The 26,612-nt window shown below is 37.5% G+C and overlaps 1 protein-coding gene across 3 annotated transcripts in view; it reads left to right on the forward strand.

Moving 5' to 3' along the window:
* Nucleotides 1-26,612, forward strand: part of NSF (N-ethylmaleimide sensitive factor, vesicle fusing ATPase) — a 145,673-nt gene that overhangs the window by 92,903 nt on the left and 26,158 nt on the right. For all 3 annotated transcript variants that reach the window (XM_003786233.1, XM_023511293.1, XM_023511292.1), the window contains exons 13-17: nucleotides 3,460-3,555; nucleotides 7,017-7,173; nucleotides 10,155-10,288; nucleotides 21,136-21,202; nucleotides 23,185-23,264. In XM_003786233.1, coding sequence (XP_003786281.1) covers nucleotides 3,460-3,555; nucleotides 7,017-7,173; nucleotides 10,155-10,288; nucleotides 21,136-21,202; nucleotides 23,185-23,264 — 534 coding nt within the window. The remainder of the gene's footprint in view (nucleotides 1-3,459; nucleotides 3,556-7,016; nucleotides 7,174-10,154; nucleotides 10,289-21,135; nucleotides 21,203-23,184; nucleotides 23,265-26,612) is intronic.

Below are 26,612 nucleotides of genomic sequence, written 5' to 3' on the forward strand. Positions count from 1 at the left end.
CTTAAAAAAAGGAATCATACTAAACTTTACGAATTTTGCAGCAGTGTAGATATATGTAGCTTTCTTTTCACGTATCTTGATCACTCACTGAACCCTTTAAACTGCAATGACATTTTTCCCTTGCCAGTAAGTCTTGGGTAGCTTACCATGTCAGTGCATGTGAATTGTCTTCATTATTTCGGACAAATGCACAGTATTTTCTAGTCTCTTACGTAATTTAAGGTGGAAGACCTGTGAAGACAGGGACCTTTGTCTATTTTATGTCCTGTGTCTTTAGCAGTGCTTGTTATTTGGTAGGAACTCAGTTAATATAATGAATGAGTAAATGATATATTTAACATATAGATTATTGTGGCTATTGATAATAACACCATTGTGAAAGTGCTCTCCTGTCCCTACTATTTATGTGACAGAGTCATTTTCTAGGGTAGCTATTCAGATATATTTTTGAGGACCTGGTGTCATCGTCTTCCAGTTTCTAGTGTTGCCAGTGAGAGCTGTCATTCCCATCTTAGTCTGGTTTCTTTGCAAACAACCTGTTTTTGCCTCTCAGAAAGGTTCTAGGACTTCTTTTCATCTCTGGTGCTCTGCAGGTTTACAGCAGTGGGCATAGATATAAGCTACATAGATCTGCATTTCCTTTATTTTGATCCCTGAACCCTTTAAACTGCAATGACGAAACTTGCCTCAGCTGTGGAAAATGTTTTTCTCTCCAGTCTTCTGTTGTTTCTTCTCTATCATTCTTTCTGTTCTATCCTTCTGAGATTCCTGTAAGATCACTGTTAAAACTTCTGAGTATATCTCCCATGCTTTTTTAACCTTTCTTTCTCACTTTCTGTCATTTCATGGAATTTGGGGCAGGAAGAGAGAAACCTAAATGTGTTGTGTTTGCCATCTTGATCGAGTTTTCTGACATGGGTCTTTTATCTTACAGGCTGCCTTTTTTTTTTCCATGTCTGTTTTTCTGTTTGTCTCAGCAGTCTGTTACTAAAGGAACGTGACTCATTTTATAATAATTGACAGAAGATTGATATTTACTTAGCATACTTTACAGTCATCATTTTTGGGAGATGCCTTTTTTTTTTTTAAAGTAATGATACCAATTTAAAAATTAGACTCTCTTACTTTGTGCTATTGGTAGTCAGCCCAGTTGCACTAAAAAATGTGTTGGTATCTTAATCACTCATCAGGTCTAGGCAGCTCCAAGCGCTGATAAAGGCCTTCTCCAGATGTCTAAATGTTAGCTCCAGGTGCAGTAAGCAGAATATTTGGAGTTGGCACATAAATTCTCAAATACAAAGCATGAGTACAAAGTTGTAGGTTCTGATCTCCTGGAGCAGCGGTTCTCAACCTATGGGTCACAACCCACAGGAACTGTATTAAAGGGCCGCGGCATTAGGAAGGTTGAGAACCACTGTCCTAGAGTAATGGTTATTAAACCTGGTCCAGTATCAGAATCACCTGTGGTGCTTTTTTTTTTTTTTTTTTTTTTGAGACAGAGCCTCAAGCTGTCCCCCTGGGTAGAGTGCCATGGCATTACAGCTTACAGCAACCTCCAACTCCTGGGCTCAAGCGAGTCTCCCGCCTCCGCCTCCCAAGTAGCTGGGACCACAGGCGCCCGCCACAACGCCCGGCTATTTTTTGGTTGCAGCCGTCATTGTTGTTTGGCGGGTCCGGGCTGGGGATTCGAACCCGCCACCTTAGGTGTACGTGGCTGGCGCCTTAGCCGGTTGAGCTATAGGCGCCCAGCCACCTGTGGTGCTTTGTAAACAGGACCCAGGCCCTCTAATGGACCTGTTAAATCAAAATTCGGAGGCAGTAGGGCTGGGCATCTATATATCTCCGAATATAGGTTATTCTGATGCCCAGCCAAGGATGAAAACCATTATTCTTATCCTCTATATGTATTTTCTTTTTGTATGTATTTTTCACTCTTCTTACCCTTTGTAAATATTTTCTCTTACTCATGCCTCAGTTTTTACAAAAATGACTATACAGCATTCTTTGATATAGATGTGTTATAATTCATTTAGCTGGCCCCCATTAGATGTTTAATATGCTTCCAGTCATTTGTTATTACAAATTACAATAATAATTTCCTTGTATATGTAACGGTAATCTGTGAATATATTTATGGGATAAATTTCTAGAAATAGAAGTGTTCAGACAAATGGTATATATATTTGTGAATCTGAGAGACATATTTTGTTTATTTTTTCTAATTTTTTAATTAAAATTACATATAACATAAAATTTACTATCATAACTATTTTTAAGTGTGTAGTTGAATGATATTAAATACATTCATAAGCTTGTATAACCGTTATCACCATCCATCTCCAGAACTGTTTTCATCTTATAAAACTGAAACTTTGTACCCATAAACAGTACCTCCCCCTTTCCTTCTCTCCCCAGCTCCTGCCAGCCAACATTCTACTGTTTGTCTCTATGAATTTGACCACACTAAGTACTTCACATAAGTGGAATTATAGATTTGTCTTTTTGTGAATGGTTTATTTCATTTAGTATGATGTCTTCAAGGTTGATCCATGTTGCAGCATCTGTCAAATTTTTCCTACCTTTCTAAGGCTGAATAATAGTCTGTTGTACATAAATACTAAATTTTGCTTATCCATTCATCCATCAGTAGGCATTTGGAACCCGTAGCTTAATGGGTAAGATGCCGGCCGCATACACCCAGGCTGGCAGGTTTGAACCCAGCCCGGGCCTGCTAAACAACAATGACAACTGCAACAAAAAAATAGCGGGGTGTTGTGGCAGGCGCCTATAGTCCTAGCTACTGGGAGGCTGGGGCAAGAGAATCACTTAAGCCCAAGTGTTTGAGGTTGCTGTGAGCTGTGACAGAGTGAGACTCTGTCTCAAAAAAAAAGAAAAAAAAAAAAGAATCTATTTTCAGTTTGGGGTGTTATATACCCAGAAGTGGAATTGCTGAATCATATGGTAATTCTTTTTTTTTTTTTTTTGAGGAACCACCATACTGATTTCCACTTGGCTGTGCCATTTACATCCCTGCTAACAGTATACAAGGGTTCTGATTTTGCACATCCTCACCAACACTTACTGTTTTCTATAATTTTTGTTTTTGGTACTAGTCCTTCTAATGGGATGGGGTGAAATTTAATTAAAGCTTTGATTTGTATTTCCCTAATGATCTGTGATGCTCATGTTCTTATTTAAGGCCATTTGTACATCTTTATAGAAATGTCTATTCAAGTCCTGTGCCCATTTTTTAATTGGGTTTTATTTTTGAATTTTACAAATTCTGTATAGATGGCTACTAATCCCTTATATGTTTAATATATGATTTGCAAATACTTGAGGTTTTAATCTGTGAAAACATACCTTCTAATCCCCAGGTGCTATGTTCTTAGGCTAAAAATATTCTTAAATATGCTTAAATCTGGAAAATCCTTACATCTTGTTTTCATTTCTACCTAGGCCAGTACTAAAGTGGAAGTGGACATGGAGAAAGCCGAGAGCCTGCAGGTGACAAGAGGAGACTTCCTTGCTTCTTTGGAGAATGATATCAAACCAGTGAGTATGAATATTGAGTGATGTATTATGTTGGTAAAAAATAATAATAATAATTCAGGAGTAAAATAAATATTATTTTACCCAGAAAAGGTTGTATCATATGTAGTTTTACAAAATGAGAAAATTTTAGTCTTGAACGTGTCCAATATAAGAAACATCTATCCAGTAAACATAATGGCCAGATGATTAACTGATACTTAACTAATTATTTCTCATAATAGGGAGCTTACCATCTTATAAGACAGTTCATTCAATTTTGAGACTTTCTAATTATTAGGTTTTACTTTATATTGAAGTAGGATTAGTTTTCTTATCAGTTCTTCTATAATCCCAAGCTACAGAAACCTAAATTCAGTCCATCCTCCATATGTCAGTTATTATATTTAAAATTAACTTTATACCTTCCTCTCTCTCTTTCTCTCCTTTCTCCATCCTTTTCCAAGGCATCCCTTTCTCTTGCTCTGTGCCTTTGTTTTTCTGACTGCTATAGTTTCTAAGATTCTTGACTATCCTTGATATCCTTTTTTTAAAAAAAGGAATAATTTTCTTAAAATATAGTCAAAATAGTCATAGTTGAAGCTTCAAAATGCAGTATAAGGTCATCAACCCATTTTTCTATAAAAGAACAACTAACATTTGAGTAACTATTGTTTGGAGTTCTATATTAGCATAAAAACAAATCATAGAAAAGCCCAGTTCTTAAGAACCGCAGGTGCATGAAATTAGATTAATCTTAAATACATGACACACTATTGTCAATTAGTCTATATTTATCTTATATAAACACCATCCACCTCTAAAACTCTTTTCATCTTGTAAAACTGAAATGCTACATGACTCCCCATCTTTCCCTCCTCCACAATCCCTGGCAGCCACTGTTCTGTCTAAGTACCTCCTATAAGTGGAATCATACAGTATTTGTCTTTTTGTGACTGGTTTATTTCCCTTAGCATGGTGTCTTCAAGGTTGATCCATGTTGCAACACATGTCAAAATTTTCTTTCTTTTTAAGGCTGAATAATAGTCTGTTGTATGTATATACTAAATTTTGCTTATCCATTTATCCATCAGTGGGCATTTAGGTTCCTCCCACATTTTTGCTGTTGTGAATAAAACTGCTGTCAACATAGCTGTACAAATATCTCTTCAAGACCTTTCTGTTCTTTTGGGTATATATCTAGAATTGGAATTGCTGAATAATATGGTAATTCTATTTTTAATTTTTTGAAAAACCGCCATATGATTTCCACACTGGCCATACCATTTTATATTCCTGCCAATAGTGCACAAAGATTCTGATTTCTTCACATCCTTGCCAACACTTATTATTTTCTATTTATTGGTAGTGTCCCTCCTCATGAGCATGAGGTGAAATTTAATTATAGTTTTGATTTGCATTTCCCTAATGATTAGTGATGTTGAGCAGCTTTTCATATGCTTATCAGCTGTTTGTTGTATATTCCTGTCAATAATCATTTATCACAAGTATCTCCTTTAGAGATAAAAGTCAATTTGCTTTAGCCCTGTTTTTAAGACTATTATGACTTTTAAATATAAAATAAATACTTTCAAAAAGTTACTAAGCAGTTCTCAGATTTTTCTCTTAATGGCAAGTAATCTTGCTGTGAGGAAGTAAGAATTCAGAAATTGCTTTTATTTTTTCCGAAGGTCTAGAGAATAAGCAAAAAGTGAAATGAAGGGATGTGTGCGTAAGTCATCCAGAGTCACCATTATAATTATAGTTCCAGCGTCTTAAATATTCTGCCTTGAGACTTAGAGTATATACCTGGAACAATTAAAGACAAAGCCAGCCAACCTACAAATTTCCTAGAACAACCATTTAACCCGTATTGATTAGGTCCTTCCTTTATCCCTTTTTATAAGGGCCACTGAATTTGCCACATCCAGACCAAAGAATAAGGACTTTTCCTCTTTACTCAGAAATCAAAAGACTGTAGTGTATGCACGGACACCACCCAAACAGTGGTCTGCAAGTGTTTTTGTGTCGAAGTAATAGGACTTGAGACTACTGGATACTGTTTGAGAAGCATTATTACAAAATTAACTTTCTATGAGGTGTAAGTTCTAAAGAACTATTACAATTATTCCATACATCAGCTAATCAAAAATTGGCTTTTTGAGAAATGTGATAATGTTTAAAAAGTTGAAATTCTCAAGAAACGTGACCTTTACTTATATATTGGTTATGTTTTCCTACTTATTTATTCTGTTGTTAGCCTTATGAAACTCTAATTCAATTGTAATTACTAATGTTATTGTCTACTTTTGGCAACTATGTTAATGGGAGTTATAATCTTTGAGATTAGAAATTGAAAATGAAGGATTTGATTTAAGCCCTAATGTAGTGAACACAAATAAAACTATATATAGTAATTCTTTTATTTCTGTTTCCTAACCCTTTGCTTACAGCTGCTCATTTCTGTCTCATTCTTGTTTTGGTTTGGTTTGGTTTGGTTTTTAGAAGCAGCGTCTCACTCTGTTGCCTAGGCTAGAGTGCCATAGCCTTAGCCTAGCTTACAGCAATCTCAAACTCAAACTCCTGGGCTCAAGTGGTCCTCAGCCTCCCAAATAGCTAGGACTACAGGAGACCACCACAATGGGCTCCTACTTTTTCTGTCTAGTAGAAACAGTTTCTCACCTTGCTCAGGCTGATCTCAAACTCCTGAGCACAAACAATCCTCCCTCCTTGGCCTCCCAGATTAAGGATTATAGGCGGGAACCACTGTGCCCAGCCCTTTTCTGTCTCATTCTAAATCATTTATTTACATGAGGGGGTCCTCAAACTTTTTAAACCGGGGGCCAGTTCACTGTCCCTCAGACCGTTGGAGGGCCGGACTGCGGGCCCTGAGATAAGTCAGCTGCTAAGCAAGACAGGCAGCGGTGGCAAAAACATCCAGCAGGCCGGATAAATGTCCTAGGTGGGCCGCATATGGCCTGGAGGCCTACAGACTTACCTTAGTGCCATTTAACTCAACCCCTACCACAAAGTCAGTGTCTTCTCTTTACCATTTTATATTCCCATTTTAATTGATAGCACCTACAGTCAGTGTTAGGATGGTATATTGTCTGCTCAGCCATTTCTAACTTCTAAGTCCATAATCCCTTTTTTAATTTGTTCTTAACAGAAAGGCCACAAACTACATACTCTTTGTAGAAATGAGTACTTTGAAAGATACACTTTCTGTCAGGAATTATGATTTGGGGTCATATCAAAACCTAGAATCTATTGTTTTTATTGCATTAGCAGCTTTCTTTTTTCCTAGTGGGTAAAAGTTAAATGAGAAATTGTAAAATCATTTTTTTCTTTCTAAGTTTTTTACATGAGTATGAGATAGTGCTTAACACTTTCAGTGTGTAGGAACTATTACTCCTCTTTTGTTAAATATTTTAGCTTTGAACATCACTGTTAATAATGCTTTAAACTATTCTTTTCCTCAATAGGCATTTGGTACAAACCAAGAGGATTATGCAAGTTACATTATGAATGGTATCATCAAATGGGGTGACCCAGTTACCCGAGTTCTAGATGATGGGGAGCTGCTGGTTCAGCAGACAAAGAATAGTGACCGCACACCATTGGTTAGCGTCCTTTTGGAAGGTAAGAATGAATGATAACATAACATTAAGGTAAAAAAAAAAAAAAAAAGACATTTTTTAAAAGCCATCTACCATATTCTAGAAAAGTAAATTATCATCAGTTTTTAACCTTGTTCATGATTTGAAAATAGTGATCTAGGATATATACCAATATTATGTACAAATTAAAATTCTCTTGGGGTGGAATGTCACTGGTCACTGATAGCAACAAGTTTCTGTAGTACTTGACAGACTGAATGATACCACAGAGCACTCAATTCAGTAAATTAATATTTACTGAGTACTTGCTATGTTTTAGTCATTGAACTAGTTGCTGGGGATATAGAGACATTCAAGTGTTCAGTCTGGCCATGAAAAAAGACTTGTAAAGAAATTCCTAACTATAGTGTGTTTGTGTAAATGTATGTATGAGTGCAAGTTATTTTGCTTAGGCATATTCAGGGAGAGCTACAGATGATGCTTAATTTAGCCTTGAAGGGATCAATTAGGATTTTATTAAATAAACAAAAAGGAAGGACATTCCATTTACAGATCATTAATTTACAGTCAACAGATTAGTACAACAGAAAAATTCAGTGAGGCCACATGATAGGGGAACCTAACCCCTTCCAAAGGTCAAGGGTTGAAAGCTCCCTGAGAGGAACATATTAAGCCAGGGCCTGAAGGATGAGGAGAAGCTGGCCAATGTGATTGGAAAAGATGTTCTAGGCAGAGGGACCAGCATGTGAAAAAGTTGTGGGAAGGAAGAAGCTTGACAGTAGCCAGTTCACACAAAGCCTTGTAGGCTGTGTTAAACTATTTAGACTGTATCTTGGGAGCAATGGAAAGCCATTTGTGAAGTTTTAAGTGGTGAAGTCACATGATCAGATTCCTGTTTTTCAAAACCTCATCATGTCTGCTTTGTGATAGAGAATGGATTATAGGGGCAAAAAGATACAGTAGGAACTAATGGTTAGAAACAGTTGTGTCGGGCCTAATAAGAATTGATTGTGATTTGAAGTAATGTGGTGGTAACAGAGATGGAGATAAGTGGAGTAATTTGAGAAATATTTAAGAGGTAGAACAAAAAAACTTAATAATTATTATCAATCATACTTAAGCTAACATTCCTTGAGCACTTACTATCTGCCAGCTACTCTTCTAGCACTTTTATACACATTTTCTCATTTAAACCTCACTTTAACCCTATGAGCATGGATGCTATTTTGTTTCTAAGCTGAAGCTTAGAAATATTGGGTAAAGGCTGGGAGTGGTGGCTCACACCTCTAATCCTAGCATTCTGGGAGACCAAGGCAGGAGGAGGACTGCTTGATCTCAGGAGTTCGAGACCAGCCTGAACAAGAGCAAGACCCTGTCTCTACTAAAAATAGAAAAATCAGCCCGGCATTATGGTGACCTTTAGTCCCAGTTACCTGGGAGACTGAGACAGGAAGATCGTTTGAACCCAGGAGTTGTGGTGAGCTATGCTGAGGTCATGGTGCTCTAGCATGAACAACAGAATGAGACTCTGTCTCAAAAAAAAAAAAGAAAGAAATAAAAGAAATATTACATAGATTAAATATGGGCAGAGGTGTCAAATATGACCCCCAGTTTTCTGACATCATCGGTGTGAGCCACCACCCCTAAGATTGGGAATACCAGTACACAAGCAGATTTCTAAAGGAAAGCTTATGAGTTCTGTTTTGAACATGTTAAATTCTAGGTTCATATAGGATAATTGAATTGGAAATGTTGAGTATTCTGTTGGATATGTGGATCTATCACTCAGAAGACAGGTCTGAGTTGTCAGTATATAGATTGCCATTGAAGCCATGGGAATGGATGAAGCCATTTACAGAAAAGATATGGGTTGAGATGAAGAGAAGGCCTACAACTTATCTTGGAAATATGTTAACATTTAGGGAGTAAATAGAAGCGACAGAGTTGACAAAGGAGACTGAGCAAGAGTAACCAGTGAGGGAAGAGGGAGGAAAAGAGAATGAGCTGTCACGGAAGGCAAAAAAAGAAAAGAAACTTATTTCAAGAAAGAGGAGAGTTATGAATTTTATCAAATGCTTCCAAGAGGCTGACAAAAATACTGTCTGTTGGGTTGGTAACATGAAGGTCATTGGTGGGGAGCCTGCTCAGTGATGTGGGGGGTGGGAGCCATGACGTGGTGAGGGTATAACGGAGGGAAGAGTGAAGGCAGTCAGGGTGGGTAATTATTTAGGGAAGTTACCTTTTGAAGGGAGAAAAATGGTACTGTTAAGGGTTGTGAAGTCCAGAAAGAGGTTTGCTTTTGTTTAGTAAATGGTCAGGTAGACCAGAGCATGTTTAAATGCTTTTGGAAAGACTTTAGGGAAGAGGAAGAAGACGAGCAGAGAGAGAGAGGGGAACAATCAGTAGTGTTAGGTTCCTGAGAAGATGGCAAGGAGGATTTGGTTGGTTTGTGGTTAGAAGAGGGACACATCGTCCAGTGCACAGAAGGGAAGGGAGGGGATGTCTAAATGCAGGGCTGGCCTTTATGAGAAGGCCTAAGTCTTTAGAATTCTAGCTTTTTAATAAGGGAGTTATGCTTCTAATAAGGCAGTTTTTTCCTGCACCTAATACCATCTCCTAAGAAGACTGCATTGTTTGTTAGACAGTTTGATAGAATTTACAAGTACTGTACTGATATGCATCTGAATGTATTTTCTCTCTTTTTTTTAAAAAAAAGCAAAAACCTTATACTTTATATAGTTAGCCAGAAGTTTGAAAGATTAAGGCTGTGTGAGAGAATACGAAGGTATGTATTTCACCATACTCTTGAGAAATGCTAATCAGTGCATTAAGTTTAGTTGCTAATAAATAAGAGAAAACATGTCTGCTGTGAAATTGTGTCAGGAAATGTTAATGAGCAACTAGTTGAGACCTCAGAACATCGTGGATAAAAGTTTAAACTTGTTTTATTTCCCTTTGCTTAGGTTGGCTTTTTTCCTCTGACTTGCTCATATTTTTATGCAGGCCCTCCTCATAGTGGGAAGACTGCTTTAGCTGCAAAAATTGCAGAGGAATCCAACTTCCCCTTCATCAAGATCTGTTCTCCTGATAAGATGATTGGCTTTTCTGAGACAGCCAAATGTCAGGCCATGAAGAAGGTATCAAGATTTTTACATTAATTAATTTCCTATCTCTTAGATGTGTATGTGTGTGTATACATGTAAATATGAAAAAACCATAGCAACTACATTCTTCTCAAGTAGAACTAAATTATCAGCAGAATTTGGGAGTGGGGGTGGGGGACAGTGACTGTTTTAGATTTTTTAACTTTGTAATGCATTTTTACCTTTGCCTTCCAAATTATGCTTTTGTTTATACATATTAATTTTCATTTCCTAAGTTTGTTATTTCAACTTGATTGAAAGAATCATAATTAAGAATGTTGATAGAGGGTGGTGCCCGTAGCTCAGTGGGTAGGGCACCAGCCACAAACACCAAGGCCGGAGGGTTCAAACCCAGCCCTGGGCCAACTAAAACAACAATGACAACTGCAACAAAAAAAAATAGCCAGGTGTTGTGGCGGGTGCCTATAGTCCCAGCAACTTGGGAGGCTGAAGCAAGAGAATGGCTTGAGCCCAAGAGTTTGAGTTTGGTGTGAGCTATGACGCCAGGGTGCTCTACCCAGGACAACAGCTTGAGACTGCCTCAAAAAAAAAAAAAAAAAAATGTCGATACAGTAGAACAAATGCATGTAGGATTTTTTTTTAAGTTCTTTCATTATTGTACAGAGTCAAACCATTTGGGGTCAGTTAATTTGACTACAGAGTTTGAGAAAGGACAGAGATGTACCATTGGAAAAATATTCACAGAAACCCCTACAAAAGGATAATTGTACACTCGGTGATAATCAGAGTCTACAGGGCAACTTAATGTAGTCCTGATCATCTTCCTTTCTCCAGCTGCATTTGGTACCTTATTAATATAGCCACTTTCAACAATGAAGTTAGAACAATATAGAATAGAATCCTAGGGCTGAAAGAGCTATAAGATCATCTAGTCCATATCTTATACTCAGGCAAGTGCCATGGAAGGCATCTTTTTAAAAAAAAAAAAAAAAAAGCAGCAACAGCAATAAAAATCAAAGATGAAGACATTTTGGTGTGTGTGTGCAGTTTTTGGCCAGGGCTGGGTTTGAACCCTGGCATATGGGGCCGGTGCCCTACTCCTTTGAGCCACAGGCACTGCCCCTAAAGATGAAGACTTTTGACAGCTGTTTCATCTCACTTGATAGCCCATGTTTCCATTGATAATCTAATTTTACATATTCCCAGACAGTAAAGAAATTAATTTTTCCATCCAGCTAAAGTATTTCTTTTTCTTACACCCTTTTTTTTTCTATGCTTGACCTTTTATAGATATGAACTGGCGATAAGTTCAAGAGTTGTTGAGAAAATCAGAATTAAGGAAAAGAATCTTGAGAATTGAAATGCTTTCCCTTGACTTGCTCATATTTTTATGGAGCCCCTCCTCATAGTGGGAAGACTGTTTTAGCAGCTCAGGGCATTCTTTCATTTTATTCTTAGGCCCTCACTCTATAGAAATGTAGTGTAGCATTAATTCAGTTTATCTTTAGGAAAGAGACTGGAGAGGAAAAATATGTTTAAAAAGAAGACTTCCAAAAAGTGTTAAGAAGTTACTTTAGGCCGGTTCAGTGACTCAATCCTGTAATCCTAGCACTCTGGGAGGCTAAGGTGGGAGGATGACTCAAGGTCAGGAGTTCAAGACCAGCCTGAGAAAAACAAGACCTCATCTCTACTAAAAATAGGAAAATTAGCTGGACATAATGGTACTCGCCTATAATCTTAGCTACTTGGGAGGCTGAGGCAGGAAGATCGCTTAAACCCAAGAGTTTGAGGTTGCCGTAACCTAGGCTGATGCCGTGACAGTCTAGTCCAGACAACAGAGTGAGACTGTCTTCAAAAAAAAAGGGGGGGTTGGCACTGTGGCTCAAGCAGCTAAGGCGCCAGCCACATACACCTGAGCTGGTGGGTTCGAATCTAGCCTGGGCCCACCAAAGAACTATGACGGCTGCAACCAAAAAATAGCCAGGCATTGTGGTGGGTGCCTGTAAGAGACGCAAGAGAATCGCTTAAGCCCAGGAGTTGGAGGTTGCTGTGAGCTGTGATGCCATGGTACTCTACCCAGGGTGACAGCTTGAGGCTCTGTCTCAAAAAAGAAAGAAAGAATAGAATAGAATAAAAAAAAGAAAGAAGAAGTTGTTGCTCAGGTAGTTGTTTGCACAGGTAGCAGAAAATTGTTTTTGCAGGTTGCTTGGAATAGAGGAGGCAGAACTTATAGCAGGATTCCAGCAGTACACACTGAAATGTCAAGATAAATATTCTACACAAAAATCTTTGAATTTGAGTGTGAAAGAGAGGGAAATGTTGTCAGACACAAAAAAAAAAAAACTTAGAGTATCATAGTCTGTTTTTCTGTTTCTGAGGTGAACCCAGTAGTAGCTGCCCTTCCCTGGAATATCTGGGTAGAACAACTTGGGACCAGTAATTCCCTCAGAGTAGGTAGGGGTTCTTTTTCTTTGTTTTCCATTTTCCCTCTATGGGGTCCCCTTAAGCCACTTCTTCTAATGAAATTTGTATAATAGCGCTTGGGATTTCTAGCCATTGAATGTCCCATTTATTGATTGATTAGCTAATTCTGTTTGTATTTCCCTCATTTATTCCTAATACTGTTCAAAAGTAGTAGTCCTCTTTGTAAACGGTCAATTACTTCATTGCTTTCCACCAGCTGCAGGCATGTACCTCAGATGTACTCGGAGATGTGGGTGGATGGCCCTAGTTTTTCTATAAAGTTTTTTAAAAGTACTTTAGGCTTCTGCAGATCAAAGCTGCTTTGTAAATGAGAGATATTATCATTTTTATTATTTTAATCTCTTGCAAATTGACTTGAGGGGGGAAGGTAATATGTGCTGATTTTAGAGGCTTAAATGGTTAAATTAATGGCTTAATCACTTATGATTTAATCTTTAAATTGTCGAAGCCTTTCAAGGTAGAGTTTTAGACGAGTAGAAGGCTAAGGAATATAAAAATAAGTGGCTACACAAGCTTATTCAAAATTGTTTAGATTCATGATTCACTGTCTGGATCATCCACGTACTCTTAATGTTACAAAAATTATTTCTGCTTCAGCAGGATAATAAATTCGTATTAGGCTTTTTGGTTTTCCTTGGGGGAAAAAATATTATTCCCTGCAACTGAAGCTCAGAAAAGAGAAAAAGAATGAAGCATAGGTGTCTTAGAAATATATTAGAAATATTACAAAATCTTCCCCTGCAAATAGTTTTCACATTGTTACTTAATGATAGGTTGACAAAAGCCCGAGGGCTCAAACCAGTCTAAAGATGCTAAGTCTTCCAGGTTCTTTTTGAAAATGAAATACAAATGCCATTCTTGAGTATAAGTTCTAGTCTGCCTCCTACTACATCATTTGTAGTGTGAAGATGCAAAGATGTTTTAATTTTTTTTCAGAGCACAAATAATTTGTAAAATTTTATCATCCCAAAGAAAAGTTGTTTTTTTATTCCTTATAGGTGCTCCACTCCCAAAATATGTAGCTTTTTTTATTACAAAAATGATTTATAAAATATAGAAAAGAAAAGAAAAATAAATCCATATTTGTACTTGTCCTTCAATTCCCTTTTCTACTCAGACATGTGCACACACACCTTTATACATGGGGTAACATTGAATATAGTGTTATAAACCAGCTTTCTTCCACTTAAAAATTGTGAACTGCTTTCACTGTCACTAAAACTTATCTCAATATTATGTTCAGTTAATAGCTGCATAATATTCATTTCAACAATCCCCTTTCATTGGATATTTAGATTGTTTCCAGTTTTTGTCACAAATTACAAATAATATTCCACAGAGCTACAAAACTAGAAAAATTATTGCCCTTCATTTTATTATTAGCATTTTCTTAGACACAGTAGCATCATATGGCTTAGAAACTGGGCTTAGGACTCAAAGAGGTCTGAATTTGAATCTCATCTCCACCACATTTACCAGCTCTATGACCTCAGATAAGTCATTTAACCTCTAACCCTCTGTTTTCTCATGTGTAAAATGAAGATCATATTAATAGCTGCATCATAGGGTTACTGTAAGAATTAAATGACATGGTAATTGATGTAAAGTATGGCATAGTGCCAGGGACATAATATGTACTCAGTAAAGTAGTGGTTATTTTTACCACATCATTTTTTTTTTTTTTTGAGACAGAGCCTGAAGCTGTCACCCTGGGTAGAGTGCTATGGCATCACAGCTCACAGCAACCTCTAACTCCTGGGCTTAAGCGAGTCTCCTGCCTCCGCCTCCCAAGTAGCTGGGACTGCAGGCGCCCACCACAATGCCCGGCTGTTTTTTGGTTGCAGTCATTGTTGTTTGGCGAGCCCAGGCTGGATTCGAACCCGCCAGCTCAGGTGTAGATGGCTGACGCCTTAGCCACTTGAGCCACAGGCGCCGAGCCTTTACTACATTATTATTGAACATACATTTCTGATTGCTTCCTTAGTTTAAATTCTCAGAATTGGGATTGATTGCCAAAGTAAAAAATACTAACATGTCAAAGATTTTTTGGTATATATTGCTATCAAAACTCTTATGTAAAAATGATTTTTAAAGCTCATCCCTTCAGAAAGTTGTACCAACTTACACTTATAACACCATCATATGAGAACATAAGCTCCCTGGGATTTTTCACCCACATTTGACATGTTAAAATATTTTTTGGCAAGTTGATAGGGAAAGGGTTGACGTTCAGTTATTTCTTTAGCTACATTTTAATGACTAAATGCTCAGTTTTAAAGATTTTTCAGTATGTTTTGCATGACAGTAGTTTGTGAAGCTCAGAAATACTATAGCACATTAATTTCTGTTAAAGATAGGTCGTCTGAGTTAGTTAATTCATCTAGCATCTTTATATAACATTTTATTACTTAAACTAACAGATAAGAGTTTTTGTTGGCAAAGAAGGCTGTTAGCTTGCTTTAATAAGTATGTAAGATTTCACCGTAATTACATTATTGCTTCTTTTTTGCAAGTGGGTGGTGCTAAAATGCATAAAAGTAGTTCCTTCTCAATTAACTTAAAGGTCACCTTGTGCTTCTCTTAATTTGCTTAATAAATCCTTTCTCCATAGATAAACTTCTTTAGCCTAAGTCTGTGGGAGGTATTGTCCTCACATTCTGGGGGGGTACCATATGTTCCATTAGAGTGTTGGAAGTATTCACAGAGCTTCCTCGTCTCTCCCATTTTATGTTTGCTTCCCAAACTTCATTCTGTTTTTCAATTTTAACTCCTTTATCCATTTGTGCATCTATACTTTTGAAAAATCCATTTTACTTGTTCTACTAGTGGCATTAAATGAACAAAAGAAGAAAGCAGTGGAATTTGATTTCGACTAACTACCTAATCTTGATGCTTTCTAAGTACACAATCAATACAGAGATGAAAATAGAACCACTGGACGTGACTAAATTGTTTGAATAAAATTAAGTGAAAATATCTGTGATTTATAAAACTGTACCCACTAATAACATGATATAGTCTTATTTTCAAAGGATCGAAAATTAATGGACGAAATTTTCCTTTCCACTAGCTTTGCAAGAAAGAAATAATCTTCTTTGAATATCCTCCTGTAAATCCCACTGCAAATTGTAGTCTGCACAGAACAGAATCATGGTGCCTAATCCTCCTCTTTTCATGGTTTAGTCTATACAAAGAGCAGAGCTGGAAATTAGATCTTTTGACAGCAGTTACTAAGCAACAGAATTTGGATGTTTTTAGTTAACATCCTAATATATCATGTAGCTGGTTTGTTGAAGTTCGTGCCTGTATTAGCTGAGAGAAGTGCACACTCCGGAAGTGACTGCAGGTCCCTGGGTGGCAGGGTGGGCATTTGTTGTGGTTTGGTTTAGTACAGTGTGTCTTTTGTCACTGGTATCCGTGTGGCGTACAAAGAAGGTGGTGCAGACCTTGGGACTTATTCTATTATTAAGAATATCCCATTCTGTGGCTCATGTTATATGAAAATGTAGGATTTTGTTCCTGAAAAGCAGAGCGAACAAATGAAAGATTTTAAGGTCATTCCAGGAAGCTTTCTGCTTTGCCAACAGTTTAGGTCCACTTCCTGAGGCAGTGTCATTAGAAGACAGCTAATGTTTGCTTGGTCTACTCCCAAGTTATATTTAGAAACTAGAGATTATTACAGATAGCACCAATCTGAATTTGCTCATTTATGTTTTTATATGCTACCAAATATGATTAGAGTACGCTTTCAACTAATCGCTGACAGATTTACTACAGTAGGGATTTTCTATGCCATCAGACTCCTACAGTCATCAGATTTCTGCTAATGAGGTACTTCACAGCAACCACTTTAGAATTGAGATGAACTCTTTCAGGCCCCAAAAGAACCAGAAAATTTGGCTTTCCTTACCTAAGAGCACTAAGGTGGTCACAGAGGATAGAGGGCGAGATCTCCTTAGAACATATTTTGCTGCGGTGTGTGATTCTGAAAGGCTGGGATTAATAGAGCTCATGCTGGTGTGCTCCCATCTGTACTCATGTAGACTCCAGGGCCTGCAGCTGCCGCCCCTCCCTACATACAGGTGGCTCCTAGTTTGATGGAATGTTCCAGGAGTAGGATCTGGGTCGTAAGAACTTGCCATGTCCTTTATATCTAGCACATATGGAGACTTGCTCCTAACCCCCTGTGATGAGGTCCACTTCTCCTCTCCCTCAGTGCTCAGAGCACATCCAGCTCACTTTTGCTTTGAGCCCAGGCTCCTAACATCCTGGGTTATCTCTTACGACCCTCAAGCTGGTGTTGTACTATCCTCCTTTGCATGTGATAGAAGTGGTACCAGAGAGTTTAATAGTGACAGTCTCATCTGCACAACTAGAAATAGACTATGGATTTCGTGGTTCCCAGAGCTGTTCCTCGTCCTTTGTAATAGACCTCTCATTATTTCCTGAGACTCCTGCTGGCTGATGCCACTCTTTCTCATATCGTTTCCTTCTTTAACTCTGCCCATTTTTTCCCCTTACCCTTCTCTTGCAGACTTCATACCTGACTTTAAGACCCAAATATGTAGGCTCACAATCTTACCTGCTCTACAGGAAACTCCCTGATTACACTAGGATGACCCTATATTCTGTAGACTGATTTTTTTAAGGAATCTGTAAGACACAGCCCTTTCCTCCAGCTTCAGCCCTCCTGGGTGCCTCTGTGTGGAGGCATCATTTGATGTGGAGCAGACACTGTGCATCCACTGTGTGCCGTGTCTGATGTGAGACTGGCACTTCAGTGGTACTGTTCTAACTAGGGCAGTTAGTATGATTTTACTTTTCCTGCCTCTTTCTTTCTAGTACTTCTCTTTTCGGGTTTACCTACCCAAAGTTGTGGCAAAACTTCCCTGCTCAGTATGTAAATATCTCATTTAAACTTTAGTCTGGCAGCTAATCTCAGGTTGTCGATCAAATGTGAGTGTCTTCTTAGTGAGGGTTCTGCTGGGGCCTAGGCCAGGAAGCTGATTGGGAAAGGGACTGAGGAGACTAGGCAGAAACCATGGGTTCAGGGAACAAGCGCCGACCATAGATTGCACCCGAGACTAGATAACGAAGAGAATGTATGTGTAAGAAGTGAAAGGGGTGTGTATATATATATTTAAATCAGAGCCGAGGAGCTACCCAAAGTAGTTTCGGTTGACTGGTCAATTGAAACTAGTCAAGTTACAACTGGAATTGCACAGCCTTTGTCATGGTTAGTGCATCGTTAAGAGAGTTTGCTGTGAGCACGTCTCTCCCTCTGATAGTAATTAGTACACTGAGAGCTGTCTGTAAAAAACAAAACAAAAACAAAACCCACTACTTTATATTAAATGACTGCTGTAGGTATTTTTTTCCCTCCCTCCCATGTTATAGGTAGCCCATGAAGTCAGCTGGGCAGTGATTTGTAGTGCTTTTTGAATTACAGTATCTGAGATAAGTTGGTGAGACTACATACACATAGCAATACAGTTTAGACCCCTGTAGTGTCCTCAGTAAGGTCCCTGTAACCATATAAGCTATAAATTGTTTTGAGAAGGGCAGATTTAGGAAAAATGGAGGACTACTGCTTCCAGCCAGGTTGTGGTATCCCCGGCGCCTATGGCTCTAATCCATGATCTCACAGCAGCCCAAGGTCAGAATTACATGCTTGCATCAGAGCTTTTAATAGAATTCTCAAAAAATGATTTGAAAAGCAAAACATTATTTTGACTGATTCTCTGAATCTCCTGAGTTTGTGAGATATTGCAATGGCTGCTGTATTTGTTCGGTCTTCGAGAAAATGGCAGAGAACCACTGGGGAACTACTTTCAGACATTTCAGTTGTCTTGAATGCACCAACTCAAAGCCAAAAGGAACCATCATTATGTATCAAGAAGCTGAAGTAGGCTTGGTGCCTGTAGCTCAAGCGACTAAGGTGCCAGCCACATACACCTGAGCTGGTGGGTTCAAATTCAGCCCTGGCCCACCAAACAGCAACAATGGCAGCAACCAAAAAAATAGCCAGGCATTGTGGCAGGTGCCTGTAGTCCCAGCTGCTTAGGAGGCGGAGGCAGGAGAATTGCTTGAGCCCAGGAGTTGGAGGTTGCTGTGAGCTGTGATGCCATGGCTCTCTACCCAGGGCGACAGCTTGAGGCTCTATCTCAAAAAAAAAGAATCTGAAGTAAATATCCTATTCTTCTCATTATCTCTTCCTTTTTTTTTTTTTTTAATGGGGAGGAGATAAAAGGCTAGGGAAAATATAAGATGATGTGGTTGGCATAGAGCATGGGAGCTATACTGTGGTAGTCACTGGGGAATCCCACACACACATCCCAGTTCTCTCTCAGGGCACACGGTGAAACCATCTATCTGCAGCCCCTCTAAAGTTAGGCTCAACTATGGGACCTCCTTTACTTAATATATAAAATGCTATATCAAAGGAGAAGAGAGGCAAGTAACTTACAGCAGGATTGACTTAGGGCTTGTATTGTTTCAACCCTTGAACCTACTAAGCACACATCATTACTAAATAATGCTCTGGGCTGTATCCTAGAGGTAATACTAATAGAAGGAAGTTTTTATCCACCTCAATGCATTAGGGAAACAGCTGAAGGTGAAAGGATAGATGGAGTTTTGATAGCATATTTGAGAGTGATTAGGGACTAAAAGTGGTGGTTCAAAGCAAAGCAAGTCCACTGGAGAGCTGACTTGATTAACTATTTGGAGAAATTGTTGACAGTATTTATGCTAGGAAAGATGTAATGAGGAACTGAATTAAGATGGTGGCAATGAGACTCTAGTAAAGTAACTTTTCTTTTCTTTTTTTACTTAATTGTTAAAAATACTTTAAAGACCAAGTGTTTCCCTGAAAATAAGATCTACCAAAAGAATAAGCCCTAGCACGATTTCTATGCATTTGTTAAATATAAGCCCTACCCCGATAATAAGACCTAGCAGATATGCTGCATAGTCACGCCATGCATTTCAGTGTGGAGCGGTAAGGAGGACTGGAATACCTTTCATCTGCCACAGCTCCTTTCTCCGAGCCATTCGCACTTGTATGGGTGCGCATGTGGTAACCGCAGGTCACAGGCATCCTATTGTGCACGTGCGAACCGCTAGGGGAAAGGAGTTTATGCATCACTAGCACCAGCCCCACCAACAAGGTCAGCTCCCCTGTCAGGTTCCAGAAGAAGATGACTTAACTGTATTTGAATAATTGTAAATTGTTGTATTATACTTAATAAAAATAAGACATCCCCTGAAAATAAGCCCTAGCATGTCTTCTTGAGAAAAAATAAATATAAGATAGTGTCTTATTTTGGGGGAAACATGGTATACATAAATTGTCTTTAAACCGAATATGAAATGTATTAATATTATGAGTTTGATTTACTTTATTTCTATTCCTAATTCCAAATCTTATATGGTTAAAAGATACCCATTAAAGAATATTATGCCACCCCAAGCAAGATGTATTTAGGGGTTGGGTTGGGTTTTACCATCATAGTGCACTGAGTTATTTATCAACCAGAGAGATTGGGGTAGGATACAGAATTAATTTCTTACCATGACATCAATTAGTTGCACTGAGCCCCACTTGCCCTCTCTGGAATAGAAACCCTCATTTCCAAAAAGGCTGGTCTTAAGGCCCTGGGCACTTCTATTCAACTTACACATAACCTAATGTCTGGTTTGAAATCTGCACCTTTGCCAGGAAAAAACAACTTTCTTCAAGCTTGCCTTAATCTCCATTTATTTCTTTGGCTGTCTTAAGACAGTATCCTTACATACTTTTGTCTGGTTTCATACATACATCTATCTGACTCTTCATGTGTAACTTTAATTCTTTTGTAAAATCTTTTACCATTATGGTGTGATTTGACAGGACTCTGATTTCGACGTATTTTTGCTTAACAGGGCCACAATTCTTACAGGTAATAAAGTGACATCTGGCTTAATTCTACACATCCCTTGGGGCTCCATCTGGCTCTTGAATCACAACACTAAAGTCCTGTTCCTGGCACAGATATAAGAGACCAGTGTGATAAACGTGATGGGATTTGCCAGTTGATCCATGATCCCCTGCAGGCCCAAGTGTGGTACATGTAGCTCTTAGCGCTGAGAACAGCCTTACCCTGCGCTCTGGTCAGCCAAGATCCAGTTTAGTCATCTTCGGGAATTCATTTAACTGCGTTGGGTCTCAGTTTGCTTACAAGAACTCTTCCCAGTTCTAAAATCCTATACTCCATTAAATTCTAATTTATTGTAGTCTAAAGTATAATAGTGTTTTACTTTGTTTAAATATAGCTCAAGAAGTAACTAGAGTTAATCTTCTCACAAAGTATCATGCAAAAGGCAGCAAAATAATAAATGGCTTTGCTTCCTTCCAGATCTTTGACGATGCGTACAAATCTCAGCTCAGTTGTGTGGTTGTGGATGACATTGAGAGACTGCTTGGTGAGTCCTTACTTCTGACATCATACTGTCTTTGCCACATTATAGCTAATGTCTCAAAAACTACAAGAGAAAATGAACAAGTATTTATGAATTATAAAGCAATGGAAATAATGACATTATTTTTCATACCTGACATCAGCAGTAGTATTCATGTTTACACGTCCTGTTACTGTAATTCTGTTATAAACTGCTTTACTGTAAAGACCCAGGCCTTATTTTGTATTTTCCAGTCTGCCTTGCCATAAGAAATGATTAGTAATTTTCACTGATGGACGTTTTGGTTGTTTAGTGAACTTGTGAACTTTGACAGATCTAATGAAAGAAGAGTTTAGCATCAGAATGAGATCTACAAATTTGCTGAAGTTTAGTCCACTTGTGAACTTTGACAGAACTAATGAAAGAAGAGTTTAGCATCAGAATGAGATCTACAAATTTGCTGAAGTACCTGGGCTAGAGGTTTTAAGCTCTCTGTACCTCAGTTTTTGCTCTCGTAAAACAGACTGTAATCTCTTCCTTGCTGACCCCACAGAGTAATTGTGAAGACAAAAATGGGATAATAAATGTTGAAAACATTGAAAGCTCAAAGTGCTCTGTAGTAATTTTTAAAAATATTTATTAATCTCCTATGTTGAAGCACACTTCTGTAAGATACAACCATTAATAAGACTTGAGTCCTTGCAATCAACTCATAAGAAGAAAGCTACAAGTAAATACCAGAAAGTTGTTGTTACTCTTAATTTTATTGCATTGTAAAATTAAATAGATCTGGTATAAATTCATTGTAACAATGGCTTGGGATGGGATAATTAACTCTATTGACATAGAAACCCACCTAGTGACTTAATAAACATCTGAAAATACTACCCAGTGCCTGATTATCCCTTCGCCCTTAAGCTGTCTATATGGCACAGTAATGATTTCAAGTTACATTTTTCCCATTATTTTCAGACTTGCTTTATGTCCTCTGCTACTTATTTTCTGAAGTCTTGGCAATGTCTGTTATAAAGCAAAATATCTAACAAAGTATATGAGGTCTCCTTAAATTGATAGTTTTATCTGGTGACCTGAGAGTTTTTAGTCTGCCCAATTTATAGGATTATTTCTTTAAAAGCTTTTAGGCCCATACTCATAGCTCTGTGTAAATTCCTTTATCTTAACACAATTGAGATGTGTGGTCATAGCAACTCTACTATGTAAGGAATGTGTGGCCTCTGAGTATATTTTTACTTGTAGGAATAGTTATTATCGATACTTGCTTGTTCATTTATTCAACAAGCATTTGCTGAGCCCTTACTACTGTGCTGAAATTACTAGGGTCTCAGAAAAACAAGATGCTACCAGTCCATTATAACATATATTAGCAAAAATTAATGCAAAGAAGAATGTGCTGTGTGTTCTGGTTATTCATAAAACAGAGGGATTGCTTCTGGCCCATTATGACGTAAGGGGGCTGTGGCAGAGGTAACTCTACACACAGGACAAGAGTGCTTATGCAATATTGGTAGAAATCTAACCAGTAGAAAGTTTACTGAGAAAGTCTTCTGTTCCTTGCCATCTGAGGGCCAATTTTGGTGGCTGTACCTCCCTTTCCGTTGTATTAAAATTCCTTACTTATTATTGTCCCCTCCACCCATTTTTTAGCATCATATTTTCTTATCAGTGTACTCAATTGCCATGGTTTGCTGTAGTTTCTTAGAAATGCTTAACAAATAACCTGGGGGATTTTCCTTGTAAAAAAGGAAAAAAAGGGATGTCTATATGAACTCAGAATAAATATTTAGAAACTTTAAAAAAAATTACAGATAAGGACTTTTATATTTTAAGCATATAGGCTATATTATTGGAGATATGTTTTCTTATTATAGATGATGCCATGGCTTTTATTTAGGGCTGTGTTTACTCCTGATGCAGAACAATCTGAATGTTTGGGATATGGGCACATGTATATTGAATCCCTAAACACAATAATGTTTCTCTTCTAGATTATGTTCCCATTGGCCCTCGATTTTCCAATCTCGTATTACAGGCTCTTCTTGTGTTGCTGAAAAAGGCACCTCCTCAGGTAAATAATAATAGCAATAATAAGGAATATTTTTTCAAAGAGTTTTTCAGCAAGTTGCATATGGGTATTGGTACATGCTCTCTAACCAGGTGATCATAAACACATAAAATTCTGTTGTCGAAGGGATTTTGAAAGTTCATTGATCTGGCCTTCTACTTAAAGTGAATTATTTTCTTAACAGAATTTTTCCAGTTCTTTTCTGAAGATAACCAAAAATCCCAATTTTGATTAGTATTGATTTTGTTGTTTTATAAACTCTCCACCACACTACACATCCCTGCCCTCCTCCGTCTGCACAGAGAGATTATAATGTTAATGTCAACAGGATGAAACATACGTTTGCATTTGTCTCATTTATCATTGTATAGGTTTTCCTAGAAATTTGTATTTGGGGGAATTTCAGTTTATTTCTTTTAGGCAAACTGAAGATTTTTTTAAATAGATAAACTTATTTATAGCAAAGATCTTGGTTCATGTGGTTGCATTTTTACTGATGTGCCTATTAGAGTCTGGGGATTCTGACAGCTTAACAAATTTAAAACCATCCTATGACGGTTGGTTAAATATGTTAATTATGTAGAGGCTGCCAGAGCATGTTTGGCTATGTCACAAGACACAGATTCTCTTGATTGATTCTTAGTGTTGTAACCTCGAAGAACTGCCAATCAAAGGCAGATGCAAAGGAGTTAAGCACTAACTTGAAAAACACCTTAATGTTTACATAGGAATTTCATATTTGAAGTTAGTGATAAACTAATCCATATGGAAAATATTTAATGTTTAAGCTGGTGAGTCTAATTTTTAATTGAACAGTTAAAATTGTGTGTGTATTCAGCACTTTAAAGTAAAAGACTTACCTTGATTTTCAAGGGTTTGGGTTTTTTTCTAACTTCGAGGGTAGTAAAAAGAAACGTAGCCTACAACAGCCTTGAATATTTGCTACAAAAATGCACTGGGGAAGGATTTTTAAATCCTCTTCCCATAGCCATCATTTCCACTAATTGAAGTTTTAGCTTATACTAAAGGCTGAAGTTAGAAAAGTGAGTATATTTTTTCCCTCTTCTGATTTCTTCAATATTTTTATAAATATATAAACAGATGTATCTAAAAGTGCTAAAGCAAAAATCATTTCTCCCCAGCTTCTACATATATTACACACAAACACAAAAATCTTTTTTGTGAGATGAGTATATTTTAAATTATTAGAATGAGAGACTTTTTTCTAGGCGTTTAAACTTATGTAATATTCAGCTTTTTAGCTAAAAGGAATTTATGTTAGAAGTGACTTAGAAAAAGGAAGAAAATCTTTTCAATGTTATTTTAAACTGTTTAAATTTATTTAAATAAACAGAAATACATCCCCTGAGATGTATTTGTAATCCAAAATAGATACTAATAGAAATAAACAGAAAATATTAACAAATGATCTGCAGCATTTTGACAAAAGATTTTAAGAGTAATTATTTCTATTTTGTAAAAATAATTGTAAGATTTTTGACAAAAAACATTGTCTTATGCTATGCTTTTAAATCTCACACTGTCTGGGACAGAGGTTTATACATATATGCTTCACAGATAGCTTAGTCAACAATTTTTAAATGTCTTTTGAGTTGGCTTTAGTGTTTTAGAATTGTTAAAGTTTATATCTAGATAGGGTATGATTAGAGCAAAAACATTAAAAAATAAGTAAAGTTCAAATGGTCATGAGTACATGAAAAGGTCCTCAACGTCATTAAGAATCAGATAAATGAAAATCAAAATCAGTACAGTGAAGCACCATTTCAGACCCACAAGGCTGGCTGTAATCAAAAAGCCAGATAATAAGCAGTGTTGGTAAGGATGTAGAGAAATTGGAATCCCCTTACACTGCTTGGTGAGAATATAAAAATTATGCAGCCTTTGGAAAACAATCTAGCACATTCTTCAAAAGAGTAAACATTGAGTTACTATGTAACCTAGCAGTTGCACTCTCAGGTATACACCCAGAGGAAAGGGAAACATGTCCTCACAGAAGTTTGTAAGTCAATGTTAATTACCAAAAAATAGAAACAACACAAATGTTCATCATATGAAATCTGGTATATCCATATAAGGGAACATTATTCAGCAGTAAAAATAAAAATGCAGAATTATGTTAGTGGGCCTGCAGGGCCCAGGCCAGGGCCTGGGGTGAGCAGGCAAGGCTCACAGTCCTGGTTTCCAGGTTCCGTGGGGTAGGGGTGGGGTTGCAGTATTGATACATGTGCCAGCATGGATGAACCTTGAAAACATGCTAAGCATGTTTTACAAAAGACTACATATTAGACGATTCCACTTATGTGAAATGTCCAGAATTGGCAAATCTATAAAGACAGAAACATTAGTGGTTGCCCCTAGGCCTGGGAGGGTGGGACAGAGAGAATGGGAAGTGACTACTAATAGACGTGGTGTTTCTTTTTAGGGTGATGAAAAGGTTCTAAAATTGATTTCCGTGATGGTTACATGTATCTGTGTATATACTACATACTAAAGCCCATTGACTGGTACACATTTTATGCTGTGCTATCTAGCTAAGTAAAGCAGTTACAGTTTTAAAAAGTGGTTTCAGGAGCTACTTAAATAATAAAAGGAGAATTACATGGGCAGTTAGAAGTAAGGGGTGAGCGTCCAAGGTACACGGCCCAGCTTGGGAGAAATCTTAGAAACAGAGGTTGAGATCATTAAGAAGGATGTGGGAAGGATTCCTCTGAAGACTGAAGGGGAAGAATATAGAAATATTCCAAGAAGTAAGAGATCTGGTTGCCTTAGTGATTAGAAATGGCAGGGAGTCTCTTTTCAGGGAATACCAGCCTGTCATTAATCAGAATTTGGTAACTCTGACCTGGATTGCTAGATGACCTGCTATATAAGTGAATCAGGAGCAAGGGAAATGAATATTTTAATATTTCTAGTTGGCATATATTTAACAAGATAAAAGTATGCTTTGAACCACCTTGCTTTTTAAAATTAGTTTGCATTCTCTCAAGAGAATAAGGGGAAGTTTTCATATTGATCCAGTGTCCAGAATCCTTGTCATTCTGAAGTTCACCAAACCATTAGCATGTAGGCTTTTCAGTTGTTCTCAATGAAATATTTAAAGTCTATGTATCTGAATGTTGTAGAGATGCATAGAGTAGTAGAAATTATTATTTATTACTGGTAAGAAAATAGAAAAGTTGAAGACATTTTTCTCTAAAAAGAAGAACTGTACATGTGTACAATATAGCGATCATATCAGTCACAGAATCTTTAATTTTGCATTTGTTGTTAATTCCAGCTTTCACATAGAAAAATTGTGTGTGCATGTGTGCACATGCTCAAATAAAAGAA

Source organism: Otolemur garnettii, unplaced genomic scaffold (genome assembly GCF_000181295.1).
Source record: "Otolemur garnettii isolate 467f Iridium unplaced genomic scaffold, OtoGar3 scaffold00018, whole genome shotgun sequence".
Lineage (NCBI taxonomy): Eukaryota > Metazoa > Chordata > Mammalia > Primates > Galagidae > Otolemur > Otolemur garnettii.